General features: G+C 40.2%; 1 protein-coding gene across 9 annotated transcripts in view; it reads left to right on the plus strand.

The window, feature by feature from the left end:
• LOC127506791 (immunoglobulin kappa light chain-like) overlaps positions 1 to 24,517 on the plus strand; it is a 114,500-nt gene that overhangs the window by 86,649 nt on the left and 3,334 nt on the right. For 4 of the 9 annotated variants that reach the window (XR_007928136.1, XR_007928126.1, XR_007928135.1 and 1 more), the window contains one exon: positions 7,249 to 7,512. The exons of 1 other annotated variant lie outside the window; for it this stretch is intronic. Coding sequence is in view for 2 of the 8 variants with exons in the window: in XM_051883621.1 (XP_051739581.1) it covers positions 6,128 to 6,162; positions 7,249 to 7,565 (352 nt within the window). In the remaining 6 variants the exon portion in view is untranslated. Of the gene's footprint in view, positions 1 to 6,127; positions 6,163 to 7,248; positions 7,744 to 9,528; positions 10,129 to 24,517 lie in introns of those variants that run through there. 4 more of the 9 variants (XM_051883620.1, XM_051883621.1, XR_007928129.1 and 1 more) reach the window with 4 other exon arrangements.

Here is a 24,517-nt window from a genome sequence, read left to right on the forward strand (position 1 = left end):
AGGGCCTAGCAACCTCTAAAACATATGGCGTAAGTCTAGTGGCCGTGTAGAGACTGGCATCCTGGAGAGCAGAACTCAGCTGAATGCTATAAACCCTCGTAATGAGGGGAGTATAATCCGCTCATCCTAGGATCTACTCAGTGCTTAATTAATGCACTGAGGAGGCTGTGCGTTAAACGCCTGTAAACAGGGGAGCACAAACCAGCCTACAGGTCCTAACACAATCCAATGAGCAGTGTACTCAGTAAAAAAACACCTTTTTACTCTTTAAAGCAAGAGGAGTACAGCGTACGCCAACACGTATTAAGGAAGGCCTGGAGGGGCCTATAACCTCAACGGACACGTGGCGTCAGCTCGTGGCAGTGTTTAGGCACCAAGGACGATAGACAACCAGACAAAAAGAGGTTGGATTTATTACTTGGGCCTCTGGCCAAAGAAAGTGTACACAGAATTCTCACAGAGAAATATACACAAACATACACCAGTGTGTTCAAAAAAGGCGGCCCATAGGGCCTAGCAACCTTTAAGACACACGGCGTAAGTCTCGTGGCCGTTTCTAGGAGCACAAAAGATCCACCATAGGCGCTAGGTGGCTCTTAGCTCAACTAAAGTAGAATCAGAGTCAGGGAGGCAGCTGTAGGTTAAACCAAACCTTAGTAAGGTTTCACTACCATAATCAACCTGAGGGGCCAGCCACTCAAAATACTCGGTAAAAACACCTTGTTACTCTCATAGCGAGAGGAGTACATAACTGAACTCCACATGTTACACTGGAGGCCGAGGTAGGCCTACCTTAGTAAACACGTGGCATCAGCAAGTGGCTACCATAACCATACCAACCATCAGGTCATGCATTCAAGAATTTAGTTTCTAAAAAGAAATGCATATCATGCCACATACTCCACGAGAGGCCTGCTTAAGGCCTACTCAACAGAGGTGGGGTGTGGCCGATGGTGGTAATGGATTCACAAGCCTCCTGTCAGCATGTCAGCTAAAAAGGAGGCCTTATGGTGCCTACAATCTCAGCAACAAGCGGCGTTCAGCCCGTTTGTCCATATAAACATCAACTGTGCCAACATGTAAACTAAAAAGGAGGCCTTATTAGGGCCTACCCTAGTAAACACATGGCATCAGCCAATCCAGGACCATACTAACCGACCATGCATTCAGTGGAAAACCTTTCACGCATAATACTGAGAGAAGGAATGCATATTACGCCGCCATACTCCACAAGAGGCCTGCTTAAGGCCTACTCAACAGAGGTAGGGCGTGGCCGATGGGTGGTGTTGGACCGATGGTGGTATGGGTTCTTGGATTCCCAGGCATCCTGCCAACAAGTCAGCTAAAAAGGAGGCCTTGTGGTGCCTACAATCTCAGCAACAAGTGGCGCTCAGCCTGCTTGCAGAATAGAACACAAACTGTGCCAACATGTGAACTAGAAAGGAGGCCTGTTGAGGGCCTACCGGTCCAATGACACGTGGCTTCAGCTCGTGAATGTAAACTATGTGAGCAAACTATGATCAGCTTAACAGCACTTGTTAGAAATACAATTGCTAACTAGAAGGAGGCTAATTAACCATAAGAGCCTACAATCAAAGTTATATGCAATATAGCTGTTAACAAGATCACCAAAAAGGGAGCTAATAGAAACCAGCTTTCCTGAAAAAGTGGTTCTATACTACCCTGAGTATGCAATCCAACAGGTGATGCACTCAGTAACACCAATAAACCTACTAATGAGGAATATTAGGTCACCAATGTCTCCAATAGCGGCTACGTGAAAAAGCCTGCTATTATGAGAACAGGTGCTAACCTGTGGCAGCATAAGTAAGCTCACATATAATGTAGGGCAAAAATCTAGAACTTTAAAGCAAACACAATGCTTTGATGTATATGCTATTTCCAAAGAGGAAAATAATTTTCTCCCAACAGATTCTCAAAACTGTACTGAGCCATAGAGGACGGATGCTAAACACTAGCAACATCAACTCAAACTTGATTAAAGAAAACAAGTAGCTCAGAGGAAAAAATTTTCCATAGCATAAAAGTTCTAGAAAGTGGGGCCTAGTGTAACCCAGGTCACTGACTAGGTCACTAGTAATTATAAGTAATTTATTTTTATTAATATCTCTTTAGTATTAGTATCAAAAGAATGCAGATTCAAGTTAATTTATATTATATTATAAATTTATATCTAGAAAAAGAAATTAGCTAAAGAAAGTTTTGATTGGATAAGGTCGGAGGTTAGTCCCGCCTCCAAAAAAAAGTGAGTTGGGAGTAGAGCGCGAAGAAACGAGAGCAGCAGAGAGTGTGACGCAGGAGAAAAAAAAAGACGCGGATTGACGCGAGAGTGTATTCATGTTCATAGCTCTCAAAAGAGAACTAATCTAAAAAATAGATTATTTTTGAGAAAAATAACCTTAGAAGTCACGCTTTAAGGGTAATAGAAACCGACGGAAGAAGAGATCGAGACGAGCAGGAAAAATTAGACGCGCACATGAAAGAAGACGAAACCGATCTGGATTAAGGCCAAATCAAAAGAAAACTTTATTTTATTTTCTTCTTTCTCTTACCTTTTCCTTGGTGACTACCATTTTCGCTATATAATGTATGTATTAAGTGGTTTTGAAATATGGAGAGTTATCATTTGAAATGTAATGTGAAAGAAATGCATTTGAAAATGGTAATCTATATTTTCATAACTGCATAAATGTTTAATTGTTTAGAATATGCATATTGGTGGAAGTAGTTATTTTATTTATGAAGAAATGCGTTACATGTGACGCTAGCTGTGTACATAGGTTTCAATGTACTAAGAGCGAACATGTGGTTGATTAGCATGTATAAGTGTATGGGAAATTGGATAATGAAACGGACAATTTATTTAATTTAAACAGTTTATTGAACAGCTGAATAATTATTATTTTTTGGCTTTGTTTCTGCAAGGCCGGGTTTTTCTGTTTTTCTTTTTTTCCCCTTATTTCAACTGAACCATTGCTCTACTGAATCCTGATCTGTCCCTGCCGTGGATGCTCCGTCTGTGGTTTGGACATGGCGAGCCAATCATCTAATTGATCGTACCTGGAAGTAAAAAGAACGATCGTTTTGCTGAACTGGTAGGACAAAGCATACTCACCTTGAACTGTGCTATTTAGTTTTTTCTTTTCCTTCTGGAATTCCCTTGGATCACTCCTTCGGTTGTTTTTTTTTTTAAACATCCCAGTGCTGCCATAATTCATATGAGCACTAACGCTTATTTCATATAAAATAAATGACTACATATACATTTACATTTACTCTATTAATTAATTTTAAAAGTCTTTAGAAACTTTGCTAAACATTATCATTGTGTTGTTTGTGATCCTCCATCAGCAGCTGCAGTATCTCTCAGCTGTATCAGTGCATCACTGTGACGTCTGACTGACCGAGGTTTTTGTACCACTCTTTATCACTGTGTGAACACTGGACCACTGTGCCAACTCTGACAGTAATAATCTCCTGTATCTTCAGTCTGAACTCCACTGATGGTCAGAGTGAAATCACTGCCATAGTCAGATCCACTGCCACTGAATCTAGATGGAGTTCCTGACTGAAGGCTTCTTATGTAATAAATGAGGAGTTTAGGAGCTTCTCCAGGTTTCTGCTGATACCAAGACACACAGTTACTACAGCCAGAAATCGGCTGACTGGTTTTACAGCTGATTGTAACAGTTTCTCCTTGTTTGATGGATTTTATTGTTGGATTCTGAGTCACTGTCACTTGTCCCCAGCTCTCTGAAATTAACATATTTTAGTCATTAATGGTTATTGGACTGTAAATGAGATGTGGTTGTTTATTTTTCAAGATATTTAAAGAAGATATTTACCCTGAATGCAGAGAGTCAGAGTCCAGATGAAGAAGGTGATTTTGTTCATTGTTGTTCTTTTGTCTTGTGTGATGATGAAGATTGTGTTCTGTTCTGCTCTCAGTCATGAAGTGTTAAACTCACAGCACTATAAACACTCTCAGAGCACTGAAGCATGTGTGACAATGCAAAGAAGTGGGCAGGATTTACAACAGTGTGTGCTGCTAACAAACTAATAAACTCTACATATAAGATTTGGTATTTCAGTGGTCTACTTCAGACATTCTACTGACTGTAAGTAACTTTACAACTACATGTCAACTTATTCTACTTACCCAAACCCAAACCTATAACAGTCTACTACAGTCTACTAATACACTAATGAGAGTTAGTTGACATGTAGTTCACAAGTCACTTATAGTTAGTAGAATATCAAAAGTGACCCTCGAAATAAAGTGCAACCTAAGATTTTACAGATTGATGTTGTTTGTAATAATTGTAAATATTAATTATTGTAAAATATTTTTAATTTGAATTATAATTTTTTTTTTTTTTTTTTTATGTTTTGCAGACTGATAAGACACTAGTCTTTGACTTTATATGAACATCTGTCAGTGTGGATGAAACATTTTTAGCTTTCAGTGCCGCTGTAGAAATAATCTATTCACTCTCATTCATGATTGATTTATATAAGGTGAATGTTTCTGATAATATGTGACCAAGATTGATGCTGCGTCCCAATTCGCCTACTTATATTACGCCCTAAAAGTATGTACTCTTTCTGTGAACAAAAAGTACATACTTTAGCAAAAGAGTAGACAAGCTTTGGGACATACTATCACGTCATACAATAGCGTCTTTGCTCTCTGTCGCATCTTGTCACCGTAAACTGGCCTGTCAATCATCTTACATCCTCCACATTTCATTTAGCTAATTTCCTACCGTATCGGAGAGAAATGCAGTAGCATGTTGATCTGCAGTCGCGGGTCTTTCATGTGGAGAACTCTCCTCATATTAATGCATAATGATGCATTTAAAAGTTAATGGCCAATCGGATCTTTATAAAAGTCCACATTGGTATTGCAGATGAAATATAACACGGATAACATTAAATAAATGTTTTCTATCAGGTTGAACTGATTATTAGTCACTCAAACCTCTCAGCGTCGGTCGCGCATATCTGCCATGTTTTGTAGTTTTTTAACACTTTTTACTCGTGTTTGTAGTTCTGAACTGAATCCTCATCCAAAGCGCAATGGGTTGTGGGCAATATTAGCCTTTATAGTGTGCACGGATCCACACTTCCAAAATCTACCGGAAATAGTAGACCATCCGGGGACTTTTGGCATACTCTTTCCAACATACTATGCTTTGGGACACACTTATTTTAATCTCACATATTATTTAGGATGGATAGTATGGACATTGGGACGCAGGGAAAGTGAGCAGCATTCAGCTGGTCATGTGATCTCAAAATGGTGGCCAACTTAAGGAAGAAAAATAAAAGATTTTTTTTAAGCCCCTAAAATGACTATAGTATCATGAAAGTCAATAATTTTAAACATATTTGTCAAACACAATAATTATTTCTTTGTGAGTACAGTAATGTACTACATCTTTAAAAACATGTTAACAATGAGAAAACGTTTTACTGTATTTAGAGTAAACAAACAAAAAAAAAAGATGCATGATGGTGTTTTGATGAAGGTTGACATGTTCATCAGGACTCATAATCAGGTCATGTGACACTAGATTAAACAATGTGCATATGAAATGTTCAGAATTATTGATTAATTTATTTGAAGCTGCAGGTTTTTCTGTGAATCATGATGATTGAGCTTCATATGAACAACAGAAGATCATTATGAGAAACTCACAACATCATCCATGATAAAAGAGGTCAAAGGTCACCTCAGAGGTCACAGATCATCAGATATATTTCTTTAAACTGTTATATCAGCACAAGACTAAAGAATGAATGAGAAATATAACATATAAAGTCAAACTGAATCATGTTTTAAATAAGATTAATAAACTCTTCAGCTGATCATGAAAATAATTACACTGTTTTTGCAACAACAAACATTTTGAATGAAAGTGTGTTTGTTGTTCTTTTTTTAGAAGCATTTCATCCAAACTGAATGTTTGAGTGTTGAGAAGATCTGAGTTTCTTCTAATATCAGTGTGTTGAAGTGTTGTTTCTCTCTCTCTGCTGGAGTTTGTGTTCACTCGAGTGGAATAGAGGTTTTTGTACGACAGTTTCATTAGATTGTATCACTGTGGTACACATTCGGTGGAGGAACTAAACTGGTGCTCGGTAAGTCCTTTTAATTAACTATTTAAAAAAAACAAAACAATACAATTTAGATTTCAGAAAGTGTTTTACAGTTGAAACAAAAACATTTTTTTTAATAATAATATTGTGCTGAAACTTTACTTGAAGCATTTATGTATAATGTGTTATAAAGGTATCCATAAATAATGCCTTTTCATAAATAATTGTAACCAAAATTAAAAGCTATTATATTGACAAATTCAATGTTACATCTGAAATTGGTTGTTTGCAATTTGTTTTACCCCATTATACTTTCTAAAGGTGTAACAGTGAATAGATGATATTATAATGTGTTGTAACTGCTTAATGAATTATTCATGAGATCATACATGCAGTATAATGTGTATAATGATGCTTAATTAATGCATTAAAAATACTTTTATAATTCATTGTGTATAAAGGCTTTAAGTCTTACTGATATTGTTTTATAATTATTAAATCTAAAACAATGATATTGTCATGTTTATTCATTCAGAAGAACAGCATTATTCCTTTAAAAATAATCTAAATATTTTTCCATAATGTGTCTCACTATGAGTTTAATCAGTTTATTACTAGTTTAATTTTCCTTCATTTATTTCTACACTGTGTTCATATAGTTCATCTTTTATTGTAGATATCATGGGGGAAAAAAAGAGATCTGGCATCAGATTGTAAATGTTGATATTTTCTGTAGTTCAGTCAGTGAAACTGAATCTCTTTTGCTCATGTTAGTGTTTTTTAATACAAACAAAATATATGTATGATTCAGTTGTTTTAATTCTGTTTGAAATTGAGTTACATTTTGAGCTGAATATCTCAAGTAAAATTTAAGAACTTTATGTTCAGAGTTTAAAACTGCTGGAATTAAAGCAGTCAGTGTCTCAATATATTGAGTTTCATGTCTGAGGTTTGATTTAAATGTATATAGTGATTGTGTAGTTTGTATATTGTATATTATATCAGCTCTAGTGATGTTGAATGTCATAAAGGATCAGATTGTTGTGATTTTTGCTGCTGTTGAAATGCTGTGAGTGAAACAGTGTGTTTTCTTTGTGTTTGTGAATGTGTTGTGTTTGTCTCCTGCAGCTGGTCCCACAGTGAAGCCCTCAGTGTCTCTGCTGCCGCCCTCTTCTCTGCAGATCTCTGGAGACTCAGCCGCACTGCTCTGCCTGCTCAGCTCTTACTCTCCACAGGGGGCGCTGGTGAGCTGGACACTGGACGGGTCAGAGGTCACCGAGGGGGTCGTGACCAGCGCAGAGAGCCAGCGGGACGGCCGCTACAGCCGCAGTAGCGTCCTGACCCTCAGCAAAGCACGCTGGGAAAAGGGAGAGGTGTACGTCTGCAGAGTAACACATGATGGAGCTCCTCATGAGGTCTCGTTCCACAAGAGCTCTGAGTGCTGATGTTTCTCTCCTGAAGATGAGCCGTATCTGAGTGTCCTGTGTCAGGCAGGATTCACATGAGTCTAGTGCTGCAGCTGTAGTGATTTACAACTCAATACTGAAAGAGAGCTGGCGTGTCAAAGCACTGTGTGATCTTTCAATCTGCTGTAACATTCAATAAAGCTTCTCAACAAGTTCACTTTGTGTCTGACAACATCATTCAACTAACAGATGAAGATGCAGGTGCTTTTCACAAACTTGATGTAAATGTCAAATAAAGCTCTTGGGGTTTGAACATGGTCTCTGGAGACAGAGCTGCTCTATTCTGAGAGGATCAGAATCACTCCACCCTGACAATGCAAATGGGCTTTTCAGTCTCGCTGTTTGATTGGTCACATGATCTGGACTGAAACACACCAGTTTCACTTCTGCTGAAAATGTGGTGATGAAAATATATATGAAAAATGTCATGAAAATCACAACTAAAACTAGTCATGTTTGTTGGTTGATGAAGAAGAGCTCTTGATCATGTCATGTTCAGTTCATAGAGCTATAAACACATTCAGAGCAGTGAAGCATGTGCCGCTCATGTAAAACACCCTCTGAATGCAAAAGACAGAAGAGAGATCAGGACGATATACATTCAGAGTCCAATAGTTTTACTGACAGGGTTAAAAGAAAGGCTTTACATCAGCAAAGCACAGCAACAGTAAATATACAGAGTCAGACATACACATTTACACATCATTCTCTACAGGACACAACTGAATGATTCCTGCTGTATCAGTAGTCAATGATCTTGCTGCTCAACATTCAAACACTTGTCTATTGTTTGCTGTAGCAGTGCAGTGTACTTTCAGAAACCCTCCACCTCACATTCTGATTGGGGGTCCCTGATAATATATCCATCATGAAATGTGGATAAACAGAAAAGGCTGCACCCACTTCAGCCCCTCATTTCATTGAACAGACGTGTCATATATAGATCCGCTGTGAAGTCCAAAAACCTTTTATGTTGCCTGAGGGCGACACCATGCCATAGACGAATAAAGAAACAATTCTATAATTGAGTTAACTTCAGCAAAACTTGTATGTAATGTTCTATTTTCAGTGGTTTAATCGGGAACAATTACTGGGACACCATAGGAAGATTTATTGTTTCCCCTTTAAGCATTTGTGCTCATGCTGTATGTCGACGGGGAAGCAGAGGTCGTTTTGCTGTTTCACATTTATCCTGTATTTGCTTTACTGTATCTTTATATCATAATCGCTGTATTTATGATGTTAGAACATTGTTAAGGGTTTCTGTCATAATGTGCATCAGTGATTAGTGAATTTTCCTTTAAAGTGCTGCTTTTAACCATTGAATTTTAGCATCTCATTTGCACATGTGTCTTTCTATGCAGGGATGAGAGAGTAGGCCTTCTGATGTGTGTATACTAATCTTACCTCACAGTTTATGATTATTAATTATTGATGATTATTAATTATTAATAAATCGGTACGAGCATAGTTCCTGCATGTGTGCTGGGTCAGGACTATCCTCGTTCATGTCCGTGGCATGTACAGCAGAGACAGCCTGTCCAACAGCATTAAGTTCTTGTTATCAAAGACGACGTGAACCGACAGGCTTTAGATGGGAGTCTCAATCGTTCTGTTGGCACAGATGCAATCACTCGACCTGGATAACATCAGAGTATTATAATTTAGCAGAGGTTTCTTTTCAGATTTCTTTAAGTTATTTTCTTTAAGTTATAAAGCTATAAATTATAAATTATAAGTTGTAAATGTTTTCAAAAAGAATATTAAAAAACATGCAGTAGAAGAGTAATAATCCAAACAAATGTTTTGCTAATAAAAAGGCTTAAATACAAACACTTTTCTCTCTTTGCTGTGGAAGTTCAGTATAAGTGGAAACGTCAGGCATCTTAGGGGGGCACTGCAGTATTGATCTGGTGAAGGAGGAGGCCATCGGGTAAAAAAGGTTGAGAAACACTACACTAGTGTCATCACATCGACACAACGTCAAAGTGACTGACAGATAGAGAACTCAGTTATGTAACAGACACGCCATCTAGTGATGAAGCATGGAAGTGCAGTTAAAGTGACTGAATTTCCTGTGGTTAGATTACATTGTAGTGACAATGTTTGCAGGACCAAGCACCACTAACATTTATATAATATAAAGATGATGTTACATGCTTAGTACATCAAAATAAATAAATAATGTTTCTGAAAGGTTTGATAAAACATTGTGTTGTTTGTGATCCTCCATCAGCAGCTGCAGTATCTCTCAGCTGTATCAGTGCATCACTGTGACGTCTGACTGACCGAGGTTTTTGTACCACTCTTTATCACTGTGTGAACACCCAGTTACTGTTTGGATAGTGTAAACTCTGACAGTAATAATCTCCTGTATCTTCAGTCTGGACTCCACTGATGGTCAGAGTGAAATCACTGCCAGATCCACTGCCACTGAATCTAGATGGAGTTCCAGTATAACGGCTTGTTGCTAAATATATGAGGAGTTTAGGAGCTTCTCCAGGTTTCTGTAAGTACCAGGCTAAATGATTACCATTATACACTGCACTGCTGGTTTTACAGTTTATTCTGACTTCTTGTCCTGGTTGAGCTGTTATTGATGGACTCTGAGTTACAGTGTACTGTCCTCTACACTCTGAAAGAAAAAATAAAAATAAAATTATAAACTCTAAAAATTCTTATCTAAAATTATAAACATTTAATATTTCAAGAGAATAATTTATATATAATATATTTTAAAGGAATCATTAATCATTAGGACTATTTTACTACAAACCTTGAGTGATCAGAGTGAGAGTCCAGATGAAGAAGGTGATTTTGTTCATTGTTGTTCTTTTGTCTTGTGTGATGATGAAGATTGTGTTCTGTTCTGCTCTCAGTCATGAAGTGTTAAACTCACAGCACTATAAACACTCTCAGAGCACTGAAGCATGTGTGACAATGCAAAGAAGTGGGCAGGATTTACAACAGACAAACTAATATACACTAGAGTTACAGAATATTGATTTACATTCTGACTGATGTTATTTTTAGTTAGTTCAGTAGTTTTATTTTTACTCTGACTACTGAGACACTGATGATGTGCAGATGAACGTCCATCTCACACCGTTCCCTAAAAGTGACAAAAATCCTGAACCTTTACAGAAAATTTGGGATGTTCTTAAAACATCTTCTTTTGGTAATGAAAGTGCTGCAGTTCAAGTTTCCTTATATGACTTTAAGGGGACGTTCCATATTGGTTATTCTAAGGTCACATAAGAACGTTACAAAAAGGACATTTGGGACATTAACAGAACGTTCCCATACGGTTCTCTGTTAGTCAGATGGGGATGTTTCGTTCGGGACTGTGCTGCTCCTGACCCATTTGGAAACGTTTAAGAAGTACCCTTTTCACCTATAGGTGAATTGAAATGTTTTATTAACAAAGTTCGGGAGGAGCAGGTTCAGATAATTAACCAGAGGTGGGTAGTGAAGCGGTTTCTCAGTGTTGGATGAAGTGGCAGTGGACCTACAGTCAATTAAAAGCAAATCTGCAAATGCTTCCTATTGTTTGTCAGCGATGAAGATCTTTATTAGTTGAACTGCGTATGCTGTCTGTGAACAATTCCACAGGTATCGATTTCATTTGATTTCAATTCATACAGCCAATAGCCGACATTTTACAACCAAGCAGATTATTACGTCACAATAACAAAGTATGTAGCATTTCTTGACTGTTTTTTTATGGATTTATACATTAAATAAGCTACCATTGTTCAGAGAGTATGAAATGAACACCCGCCGTCCCACGGTAATTTGTGGGTAGCTTATATTGCACAATGGCGGCGCCGGCGACCTGTTCGCCTTGAAAATGAACGCCTTTGCGTAGACACAGGCTGCGTCCGAAACCGCCTACTCAATGAGTAGGTACTTAATTTCAATAAGTACTTACTTAACAAGCGCTAAAAGAGTAGGTACTTAATAGCCAAATCTCACTGAGTATGAATGCGATCCGGACATAATCCGCCATGTTGGCGTTATCATGTGACCTACGACGTAATCACAAGCGCAACAACTTTAAAGATATGAGTGACAGGTTTAATTCATCCATCTGTAAATATCTTGATATTGATTAAACTTGCTTATTTTGTGGTCTTGTTGAAGAAACAGCTGCCCAGTAATTTTGTGATTGTAGTACAACTAATATGTTTTGGATCAATTTAAAGTTCTTATATTTTTAAATACTAATGTGACCCACAGTTTATTTTTTGTTACGAAAACCCAAATTTGCGTGAATATGTTGTTAATTTCTTCATTTTATATGCAAAAATGTTCATCCACAAGTAAAAGTGGCATAAATCTCCTTTACGTTTTCGTCTTTTTCTTGTTGAGTTAGCTCTATAGTTTCATCCCTCAGGCTTATAAATAATAAACAAACAAATACTTTTTATGCATTATGATGTATTCAAAATATTTAACCTCGTTATCATGCTTAATCTCAAACTATGATGTATACAAACCCATATTTGTTTTTTTTTGTCATTATTATTGTTCATTGTTACAGATACAACCATGGTATTTTCCCTGATCTTGTATGTAATTATAGGTCCTGCAATAAAAGTAAAGATATGAGCGACAGGTGCACTAACACCTCACAGCACCAGTAACTCCACAACCCTACCTAGTGCGGTTTTCCTCAGTGTTTGAAATGTCTGCACAAAGACGACGTCGGGCAGCTGCTCGAAGATCTCGCCTTTGAAGAAGACTGTAGATTTTATACTCAAAAAGTATAAACTACTTAAAAATTAAGATTACCCCAGAATGAATTGCATTGCTAGCCCACCCCAACACTTCTACACAATAATATTGATAAATGCTGACCAAAACTTAATTATATTACTTTTCGTTTTACTTCTTTAGTAAAACAAGCAAAATGTAAAGTTTTGTCATATGACATAGCTACGCATGAACACACACTAGACAATTACAGCTGATGTGAATACATCTCAATTTACAGTCAAGCAATGAATTAATGCATGAATTAATAAAATATATAAATTTACTGATAATAATAGCATAATTAATAAAAAAGTAAAAGAATTAATAAAAGTAACAATAACAATAAATAAATGCATATACAAGTCAACAGCACATGAAACAAAGCTTTATTCAAATTTATTGTTCTAACAATCACATATTTGTGGGCGATGATCCCCACATCCTGCTGCCATCTCAACACAGCTGTGCCCATTCTGCAGCTGACCACCGTGAACACCTTCACCTGTCTTTGTCATCCATCATGTCCCTCACTGCTGCTCTTCTCAATGGGGACATCGTTGATCCAGAGGATGAGGAAGACCATGATGATGGACCCCTGAACCCCACAAACTTGAAGCAAGAGTGGGAGAAGATGTGTGGGACAATCTGGCTGCTCTCCATCAGCATGACTAAATAAACAGATTAAAACATTTTACAATTCATGTCAGCATTCTGTTTCTTGCCATATTTCCTTTCATATTTTTACAATTACAGGCTAATTTTTGTTGTAGCTTCATTACTTTTGTGGTGTAGTGGGTTAAACCGCAGCCGTCTCCACCAGTGTGTCCTTGAGCAAGACACTTTACTCCAGGTTACTCCACGGGGATCATCCCTGTAATAAGAGCACTGTAAGTCACTTTGGATAACAGCATCTGCCAAATGGTCAAATGTAAATGTGATTTTTGAAAATCCTTTTTTGTTAGTGTCTTAGGTACAAATGCTAATTAAAGCTGCTTATTTCTTAAAGTTTACTTTTTCAAGATACTATAATATAAATGCATACATAAATTTCATACAGTTTCTATTTGGGTGCATAAAGGGTTAGTTCACCCAAACATATGAATTCAGTCATTATTTACTCGCCTTCACGCTGTTCAATCCCTGTGTTCATTTTTTTTCTTCTTCTGAACACAAAAGGTGATTTTGGTCAAGTTTGTCCTGCTGGTTTCTGTTCATACAGTATCAGTCAATCGAGCCTGACTTCCAGAAGCTTCATGACATTATTTGATGATGCTTTTGAAGCTTATGAAAGTCAGGCTCCATTGACTGATACTGTATGAACAGAAACCAGCAGGACAAACTTGACCAAAATCACATCCTCTATGTTTTTTGGTCTTTTTCTAGATGCTCTTGCTGGCTCTGGGCTCACTGAGAAAGAAGAGACCACAGCAACATCCAGTCCAGATGAGGCAGTAAGGGCAGGAGGAGTGATGGAGGGTCTCATCCATGGCTCTACACCATTCCCAGGACCTGCTGTGGCTCTCCATCCTCAGTGCTCACACCAGTCTGAGGACATTTCACATCCTACAAAAGTGCACAAACATCATACAAAAGCAGTCATTTTAACAGCATAATGTCATCTGAATTCTGTATTAGAAGTAACAAAATGATCTTACTTTATATTTTTGTTCCAGGTTTTCCCTTTTTTTCCCCACAAATGCTGCCGTCACCTTGTCTTGCAGGTCCTGCTCCACAAAAGCTCTGCAGCAAATGTACAGACATCAAGAATCAGAAAAGTGCTGTAATAACTCTGTTTGAAATTACAATAATTAAAATAAACTACAACTTAAGATCTAAGTAGATTTTTTATTCATTTCTGTAGTATCGTCACTCAAAGCCTTTGATGGCACCATTCCTTCATCAGCCTCTCTCCACCGGATAAACACACGTGATCATCTGTCCCTGTAACATCAGACAAGATTCAAGTTTCCTCTGAGATTTATGTGCTCAATACTACATTTACATGTTGAGGTAGTTGATGATCTGTTAACTCACTTTTTATATGTTCCTTAATTTATCAACAGTACTAATGGACAAATACAATAGATAACTTATGTTTATTTTAGGTAGATTTATTTATTTACATTATTTTCATTCATGTAAACAGTTTTGACAACAGTGAATTCTACATAATAGCACACATACCTCACTCATAGAACATAATCCATCACTCATAAGTCATAATACTTACAGAAGATGTTCCTGTCAGATGTTAAATAAACATTTAGTAAGCATCTTTATGATGTATATGGTTCAGAATTCATGTAAATCCACTTTGGAGATGAACGTGTGTTTACTGAAGCTCCCCTGTTATCTATACATAATAAAACGTGATTTTACTGCAAAATCACAACTATACTAGCATCTTTGCACATTCAACAGATTACTCTACAGTAGCTCAACAAATGCGATTTTAACACAAGGAACCGTGTTTACTCACATTTGAAAGCATCCGCGCCGCTTTTCTCCTCCTTATTATTATTATTATTATTATTATTATTTTTTGTCGGATTGATAGGCTACTATTTGTATAACAATAATTGACCTACAAATACCATAAACTATAGTGTAGCAAAACTATGGTTAATTTGTGGTTACCATGGTTAACTACAATAACCATTTTCTTTTATTTGTAGTAAAACCATGGTTCATTTTTATAAGAGAGGTAAAAAATCTTTCGAGCTATTTGAATGCGTTGTTATAAGCACAGCTGCTTTGTGTACAGAGGTTACCAGGGAAACGGCTTTATTTCTTCTGTTCCAGCGCCACCTACTGTCAGAGAGTCGATTAGGCAAGGCAAGGCAATTTTATTTTGCACATTTCATACACAATGGTAATTCAAAGTGCTTTACATAAAAAGGAAACAAATACATAAGAATAAAAATGGAATGCATAAAAAAATAAAAATAACAATAAAAACAGAATACCACTATCTGGATGGAAGAGTCACATTTTACATTTTCATTCAGCCCGTTGCTGTTTTTCTGCAGACCGATGTGAAAATCGGCATGTTCTTTTCTGTTCTTTTCTTTTCTTATAAATAGCCTACATGAATACCATCAACAGATAGATTCTACATAATTAACATGCACGCACACACATCTTACATAAATCTGGGAATAGTAACAGTAAAGAAAAAGACAACTGAAGGACGGCATTATGATGGGATAAAAGCTAATAGAAAGTTGGGCTATACAAAACAAAAACAAAAAAAACCTGATGCCTTTTTGTCGGAGTCCGTTTCATCCGATGCCTTTTGGTCTGATGCCTTTTGGTCTGAGGCTGTTTCGTTCGATGCCTAATTGTAGAGACCTGACACCTGACGTCGTTTTTCCTGAAACCTGAAGACTTTCAGTCTGAGGCGCGATGCCGTTTTGTCCGATGACAGAAGCCTTTTAGTCTGAGGCATGACGCCTTTTTGTTGTATGACTGAGTTGTGAGGAAGTCCTAAAATGTACACCGTACTCCTGGGATAGAAAAGTATCCATCGAGGAACACTTCAGAATCTGGGAGGAAGCAGTAGGCCATCCGGGAACTTCTCGCCTACTCTTTTATTACTGAGGTTTAGGACATATTCGCTCGCCTACTGCTTTTCCCCTACTAAATAGTAGAGAAGTAGGCGGTTTCGGAAGCAGCCACAGTTAACCAGTTTACACGCGCCTGCTGAAATATATATTGGATTACATTTTGGAGAACAGACAGAAGAAGATCCGTCAATGTGTATTTGATCATTGTTTGTGTTCAGATGTTCAGCGGTTATGAGCGCGAGCACATGTAAAGAGTTTTCTCTCTTTCTTCTTTCAAATGTAGCTGTATATGTTATTATTGTACAAAGCAAAGGACATGCAATGATATTTGGGCTACAGATGCCAGAAATAAAGCTTGTCTCCTGTGTTTGTTGCAAAGATATCTATTTATGATAATTTAAATGTCTATCTAAATAATAACATGCTATTGTATTGTGTATATATATATATATGCATATATATATATATATATATATATATATATATATATATATACATATATATATATATATATAGTTACAAAGTAACTAGTAACTTGTTACTTGAGTAGTTTTTTCATTGGATACTTTTTTACTCTTCCTCAAGTAACTATTAAGATTATTACTTTTACTTTGAGTAAATATTTCTGTAAGCACTTGTACTTTTACTTGAGTACAGTTTTTGGATACTCTACCCACCTCTGTAATTAACCTAATTAGCTCAGGTGGAGAGGATTCAGTTAATCAACTTAACCAATGACAAGAGGTATAAATACAGCAGACTTACCTCTGTTCGTCTGACAGTTTATCAGCATCCCTCCTCCATCCCATCTGTGTAGAGAACTTTTGATTACCCGATGGGACACACTTATAGTGTTGCAAAAAATGCAAGTGTTTACAGAGTTTTTTTTTATTTTTATTTTTTTTATTATTTTCAATACTTTGCATTTTAAAATAAACTTCTAAATGTCTGTTCAGTGGTCGCTATGTAACTAACAGAAGACACAATATTAAAATTGTGCTGCTCCTAATGAAGTGATAGACAGCAGTTACAAATGATGTACAAAATACACGTAGCCTACTCATCTTTGCACCAATAAAATGTGCAACACTTTATGTTTTACTACCAAATTATATGTTATATCTAATTAATTTAACTTTGAGAGGATACAAGACCTGATTTTCGTCTCAGCAGGGAGAACATAAGTGAACTCCTGACAGTGCTGGAGATGGACAGGCATCATGGGTAGAGGCCAACTCTGGAAACCCTGGTGTTCCTGTTTTGGTTGGCAACTGGGACATCCTACAGCTTAGTTTGCAGGGCCTTTGAATGCCCCTACCAACTGTTCCTATTGTTATATTTATAATGTATGAAAAACGTCTCGGGTTACGTCTGTAACCCTGGTTCCCTGAATAGGGAACGAGACGCTGCGTTGAATCGCATTGGGATCACCTCTGCGTGATTACGTCTTGAAGCACTCGTGAAATCGAACCAATAGTGTGACGGGACGTCAGAGCGGGTGACGTCACGGACCAGGAAACTATAAAGCACTCCTGAGAACAAAGAACGCCAGCTTCTGATGTGGATGAAGCAGACGCTCACAGGTGCGCAGGGAGTATGGCTGAGCAACGCAGCGTCTCGTTCCCTATTCAGGGAACCAGGGTTACAGACGTAACCAGAGACGTTCCCTTTCATGGGAACATCGACGCTGCGTTGAATCGCATTGGGAACCCTATCCCAACTAGGCCATAGGACCAAGTGCCTGTCCTGTTAACTTTGGGACAAGAGCACCGCGGACCCCGGAGTGGAGCCCAAGTGAAGGTTGTAAAACCTAATAAAGGTGTGCTGAGATGACCACCCAGCCGCATCACAGATCTCGCTAATGGGAACTCCCGAGAACAAAGCTTTTGAAGCAGCCATACCTCTGGTGGAGTGTGCCCGGACAGCCAAAGGTGAAGACTGTCCGGACGATTCATAGGCAAGAGAGATGGCCTCGACCACCCACTTGCTCATTCTCTGCTTAGACGCTGGGCCCCCTTTCTTAGGGGACCCGTAACAGACAAACAACTGATCGGTCTTGCGCCACAGGGCAGCTCTGTGGACATAAGTGTCTAAAGCCCTCACCGGGCATAGCAGATTTAGTTTCTCCTGATCCGCATCTGAAAAGGGTGGAGGACAAAAGGCCTGCAGAACAATGGGCCCCGGGACATTGGTGGGGACCTTGGGTATATACCCCGGTCTATAATGCAGGAAAGCCTTGACCATTCCAGGCGCAAATTCCAAGCATGAAGGAGCAACAGAAAGTGCTTGTAGATCTCCAATTCTTTTGAGAGATGATATAGCCAACAGAAATATAGTTTTCAGAGTGAGAAACTTTTCAGATACTTCCTCTAAAGGTTCAAAGGGAGCCGCAGCCAACCCTTCCAATACAATAGCCAAGTCCCAGGACGGAGTTCTTGTACGCACAGCAGGCCTCAGCCTCTGGGTACCACGGAGAAAACGTATGACTAGGGGGTTCTTTCCCACAGAAATGCCCCCCAAAGGTGCATGATAGGCGGAAATAGCTGCAATATAAACCTTCAATGTAGAAGGGGATAGGCCATCCGAGAATTTTTCTTGGAGAAATTGCAGTACATGACTGATGGATGAGTGGAACGGGTCCACCTGAGATCGGCTACACCAAGTAGCAAACAGCTTCCACTTATATGCATAAAGTTTTCTCGTGGACGGAGCTCTGGAGTGGAGTATGGTCTCCACAACCTCAGTTGAGAGACCGGATTCTATGAGCTCGGCCCCCTCAGAGGCCAAGCCCACAGTTTCCACAACTCCGGGCGGGGGTGAATTATTGTGCCGCCCGCTTGAGACAGGAGATCCTGCCTGATTAGAATCTCCATGGGGGAGCTCTCTAATAGGGACACTAGATCCGAGAACCATATCCGGGTCGGCCAGAATGGGGCTATTAATATGAGATGGACCCCGTCCCAGCGAACCCTCTCCAGAACTCCTGGGAGCAGAGCAATCGGGGGAAATGCGTACAGACCCAGCCTCGGCCACGCCTGTACCATGGCATCCAACCCCAGCGGGGCTGGATGGGTCAGGGAATACCACAACGGGCAATGAGAGGTCTCTTTCGAGGCAAACAGATCGACTTCTGCACGACCAAATTTTTTCCAAACGAGCTCCACCACCTCGGGGTGGAGTCTCCACTCCCCGGGCCTCGGCCCCTGTCTCGACAGGATGTCTGCCCCCACATTTTGATGCCCTGGGATATAAGCTGCTCTCAAAGAGAGAAGCTTCCCCTGGGACCACAGGAGGATCTGATGGGATAACTTGCACAGCTGGCGAGACCTCAGACCCCCCTGATGGTTGATGTAGGAAACCACCGACATGTTGTCTGTGCAAACTAACACATGGTGGCCCCAAAGGTCTGGGAGGAAGTATTTGAGTGCTCGAAATACCGCCATCATTTCCAGCCGATTTATGTGCCAGGAACGATGATGGTCCTCCCAAAGACCCTGAGCCGAGCGACCACTCATGGTCGCCCCCCAGCCCGTGAGAGACGCATCCGTCGTTAGCATTACGCAACGACTAGGAGCTCCCAGCACAGGTCCCTGGGACAAGAACCAAGGCTTCTTCCACATAACTAAGGCACGAAGGCATCGCCGCGTGACCTTGATCATGCGGAAAGGGTTTCCCCTCTGAGAAAACCCCTTGGTCCTGAGCCACCACTGTAGGGGTCTCATGTGCAGCAGGCCAAAAGGTATCACGCTGGACGCAGCTGCCATCAGACCCAACAGTCTCTGAAACTGTTTCACAGTGAGTGACTGGCCTAATTTCACCCCTTTCACGGCTGAGAGAATGGCATTCACCCGAGCAGGAGACAGACGTGCCTGCATCGTGGTGGAATCCCAGACTACTCCTAGATAATTGGTAGTTTGTGCTGGAAGAAGTACGCTCTTCTTGGCATTGAGTCTCAGCCCTAACCTTCTCATTTGTGACAGAACTACATCTCGATGTTGAACTGCTTGTTGCTCTGACTGAGCTAGAATCAACCAATCGTCGATATAATTTAGTACGCGGATGCCCTGGAGTCTCAGGGGAGCCAGAGCTGCATCCACGCACTTCGTGAAGGTGCGGGGTGAAAGAGACAGGCCGAACCTTGTATTGGTAAGCTTCGCCCCCGAAAGCAAACCTGAGGAACTTCCAATGCGAAGGATGGATTGACACATGAAAGTAAGCGTCTTTCAGATCTATTGTCACAAACCAGTCCTCGGACCTGATCTGTGTAGTGATCTGTTTGAGTGTAAGCATCTTGAACTTGAGCTTTTGCACTGAACGATTTAACATGCGCAAATCTAGAATAGGACGCAACCCTCCATCCTTCTTCGGAACGATGAAGTAACGGCTGTAAAACCCTGACTGCTTGCTGGGAGGAGGAACCCTTTCTATAGCTCCTTTTTGCAAGAGTGTCATAACTTCTTGTTCCATAACCAGAGACTGCTCGGGACCCACCACTGTAGGAAGGACCCCTTTGAACTGAGGCGGGCGAAACCCAAACTGTATTTTGTAACCCTTTTCTATTGTGAGCAGCACCCATCGAGAAATATTGGGAAGACGTTTCCATTCTTCTAGAAATTCTACTAAGGGAACCAGCCTCTCGAGGCTGGCCTCTGGTGTTATTTGAGCATCTGATTCGGCGCCCTGAAGCGGCGCACCGGCAGAGAACAGCCGAATCAGACGCTGGCCGACCCTCCTCGGAGGGTCGGTGGGGACCGCTGCGCCCTGAAGCACACAAGGTGGCAGGGTTGGCAGAACGGCCCCTTGAGGGCACCGAAGAGGGGTTAACTTTATAGATCTTAATACAGGACCCTCTTCGGAGGGGGCTGCCCTCAGAAGTCCTGTGCCCCTGGCGTCAGGACTTCTTCGAAGCCTTCCTAGCGATAATGACAGTCCGCAGATCTGTCTTACCCTTGGAAGGCTTCGACTGCGTCGCCCGCCCCGGTCCCCAAGATCTTTGCGGGGGAGCACGGGTGGCGACACTTTGTTTTTGCTGCGCTCTATGCGCAGATGAGGAGCTGGTAGATGGCGGGGAGAGAGAGCGGCGAGGGAGGAACTTTTGAAAGGCCGCTGACTGTTTTTTGGCCTCCTGGAACCTCTCGACGACCGAGGTGACAGAATCGCCAAAGAGGCCCAGGGGAGACAGAGGCGAATCTAGCAGCACGCCTTTATCTCTTTCTCTAATGTCAGAAAGATTTAGCCATAAGTGCCTCTCCGCGGCCACCAGGGCTGCCATAGAACGGCCGATTGTGTGGAGATCGGGGAAGAACGGCAATCCCCGACGCTGAGGCTGTGACCGGGCGGACAAAAAGCGCTCATCTAACTTGCTCTTTTGCCGCATTTCAGGTCTTTCGGCTGGCCAGTCGATATTTAATTTGGCCACCGCCCGCGTCACAACCTCCAACAGCTCCTCATATGCTGGAGATGAGGATGGCGAGACCTCCCTCTCCAGCCTCGACGCTCATCACATCCAACTCCTCAGAGCTGGATAGATGAAGCGCCGGTGCCTCTCTCCTGGGGGAAGAAACCGCAGCGCGTGCTTCCACAACCAGGGGAGAGACACTGGATCTGGCAGGTGAGGGCCGAGATAAGGCTGGGCCCGTCTCTAACCCCTCCACCAGATCCATTTGTGAACCCCAGGAATGAAGCCGTCGCTGTGCTTCAGCAGCAGCGGGACCCGATCCCTGGGGAACACTCGCCGCAGCGCCTTCTTTCTCTTTGTCGAAGAACGCCCGGCGTGAACGGAGTATACGGAGCGTTAGCTTCTCACAATGCACGCAGACAGCTCCCTCGAGAGCTGCCTGGGCATGCTCCACTCCCAAGCAAGCAACGCACATCTCGTGTGTATCCCCGCCCGTGATGAAGCGAGGGCAGGGAGGAACACACTTGACAAACTGCTGCTTGCTTGTCGCCATAATAAGTGTCTTAACTTATAATATAATATATATATATATATATATATATAAGTGCTTGGTGAAACGAAAAACTGCTCTTGTCCTCGGACGAAGAGATATTCGTTTTCTGTATGTATAGCGGACAGACAACACCAAATAAGACACACGAAAACACAGAGCGCTGCTGAAGACACAGAAGCTGGCGTTCTTTGTTCTCAGGAGTGCTTTATAGTTTCCTGGTCCGTGACGTCACCCGCTCTGACGTCCCGTCACACTATTGGTTCAATTTCACGAGTGCTTCAAGACGTAATCACGCAGAGGTGATCCCAATGCGATTCAACGCAGCGTCGATGTTCCCATGAAAGGGAACATTCATTTTAACACACATAGGAATACAACACACCGTTATAATTCATCACATATATGAAAATAAATCCACAACTCACCGATTCCTCTGAATTAAGTTTTGTTAATCTTTTCTTCAGATCACACCACGAACTACATCAATGACTCCACTAACTTCAGCTCGACGCTCCGGATCAACAAGGCCATAATCATGCTGTTCACTTTTCATAATCAATATAGATGAAATTAAAAAATAATATTTTTTATATATATATATATATAATTTAAACATTAATATTAAACTAAATAGGCTACATTTTCTTTAACCCTGTTCACCGATCGCGCTGGTGATTCTGATGGATTTTTTCTTAATGACAGCGGAAGCAACTCGGTCATTTTTGCCCATACAGATTAGTGTAACACAACTATTTTGCACATCAAGTTCGTACAGGGCCTCGCACCCCCCTTGCGACGGGTCTGGTTATAGTCTCACTAGTGTGCAGGTGGGGGTGGGGGTGTCTATTTTGCTCTTTTGACATTTTAGAGCGTCACCCCTTCATTGCTGTGCACTTTTTTTCTGCACAGTGGTTGATTTGTAGATGTACCACCAAAAGATTCTCTGAGTTTTTGTATTTTTTTCATATTTTACATTAATTTCCTATGGCGGTCATGTTTAACCGTGAAGGAAAGTGTGAGTTTTTTTTCCTGATCCTTTAACACATCTGAATCATGTCCAAGATTTTTGTGTTCACATAGCTAATGCGACTAAAGTCACCAAGTGTCATCTTATGTTAATCAAGTTAATTAGTTTTGTAATTAAAATGTTTATTTTGTAATTAGTATATGTGCTTGTGTGTGTAGTTTATATGTTTCATCTAAGATTGAAAGTCTATGTTTACATTATATAACTCTGATTGATTGGCGTAAGGCTCCACTTAGGACAAGATAAGAGCGCATGAGTGAAGTACAGCCTGATGCACTGATGCACTGTTTCATACACATCTTAAGAGATATGGTGGACATTCATACTAAATTTGCATTATTTTCCTGTTTTTACATCATGAAAATCTATAAGGCTTTAGTTGTATGTGGGACATATATGACATATATAATTGAAAATACATAAATATTATGCAATTTGTATATGTGGTTTTTGCAGCATATATGTTTTTTTTATAATATTCTGTTGGAACATATAAGAATCACAGATGTTTTTAACAAAACTTTTCCATATGGGAACTCCCTGAGCCTGGTTTCCTTCAAAATCCAAAAACATAAATTCACGAGTTCACACTTAAAAATAATCAGATATTAAATAGTATGCGTAATAGTATGCGTATTTGGCGTGCTGTCCGAGGAGAGGGCTCCGAGCTCGGTACACTACTGTGTCTATATATATGCTTTCACTCATGCTGATTGGGTAGATATGTTGATTACTGATTGCTAACAGCTGGCTGAAATGACGTGATGATTAATCAGATTATTTAAATGTTGCTTCTCCCAAATTTTGTTAATAAAACATCATTTGTGTGAATGTGTGTTTCCCTGAGTGTGGATGGATCCATGAGTTTCTTGGTGTCATTGGGCTAGATGTGGGGTTTCTGGTTTTGATATGCTTTACTTAAATAATAATAATAATAAAAATTCTGGCACAGTTTGGGACCAGTTATGGATGATTAATTGTCATTAATGCAGCTGTGGGCCAACACAGGACTGACATTTGTTGCTTTATGTGGACAGAGATAAAATGTTTAAATTATGACACAAATTATTAAAGCGGTTTTGTATGCTGCCTGGGAAGGGATGGGTTATATTAACGTTTGGGAATGTCACAGCATGCTGAAGCACACAAACACATGTGGACAATGATAATGTTGTGGCCACAAGATCATCTTGACCTCAAGATCCTATGTTGAGAGATCATCACATCAACAGTTGATCTGTAAGACACTCGTGAGATTCAATAAGACTGATGTTGATTTAGATGATCTAGTGTTGTTAGTGTTTGTCTGTGATCAGTGTTGTGTGTGATTGTGTTGAATGAGCAGCTGCAGTATCTCTCAGCTGTATCAGTGCATCACTGTGACGTCTGACTGACCGAGGTTTTTGTACCACTCTTTATCACTGTGTGAACACACGTTTACTGTTGATGCTGTGGTAACTCAGACAGTAATAATCTCCTGTATCTTCAGTCTGGACTCCACTGATGGTCAGAGTAAAATCACTGCCATATGTAGATCCACTGACACTGAATCTAGATGGAATTCCAGTATAAGGGTTGTTTATATCATGAATCAGGAGTATAGGAGCTTCTCCAGGTTTCTGTAAGTAC

This window comes from Ctenopharyngodon idella, chromosome 24 (assembly GCF_019924925.1).
Source record: "Ctenopharyngodon idella isolate HZGC_01 chromosome 24, HZGC01, whole genome shotgun sequence".
Classification (NCBI taxonomy): Eukaryota; Metazoa; Chordata; class Actinopteri; order Cypriniformes; family Xenocyprididae; genus Ctenopharyngodon; species Ctenopharyngodon idella.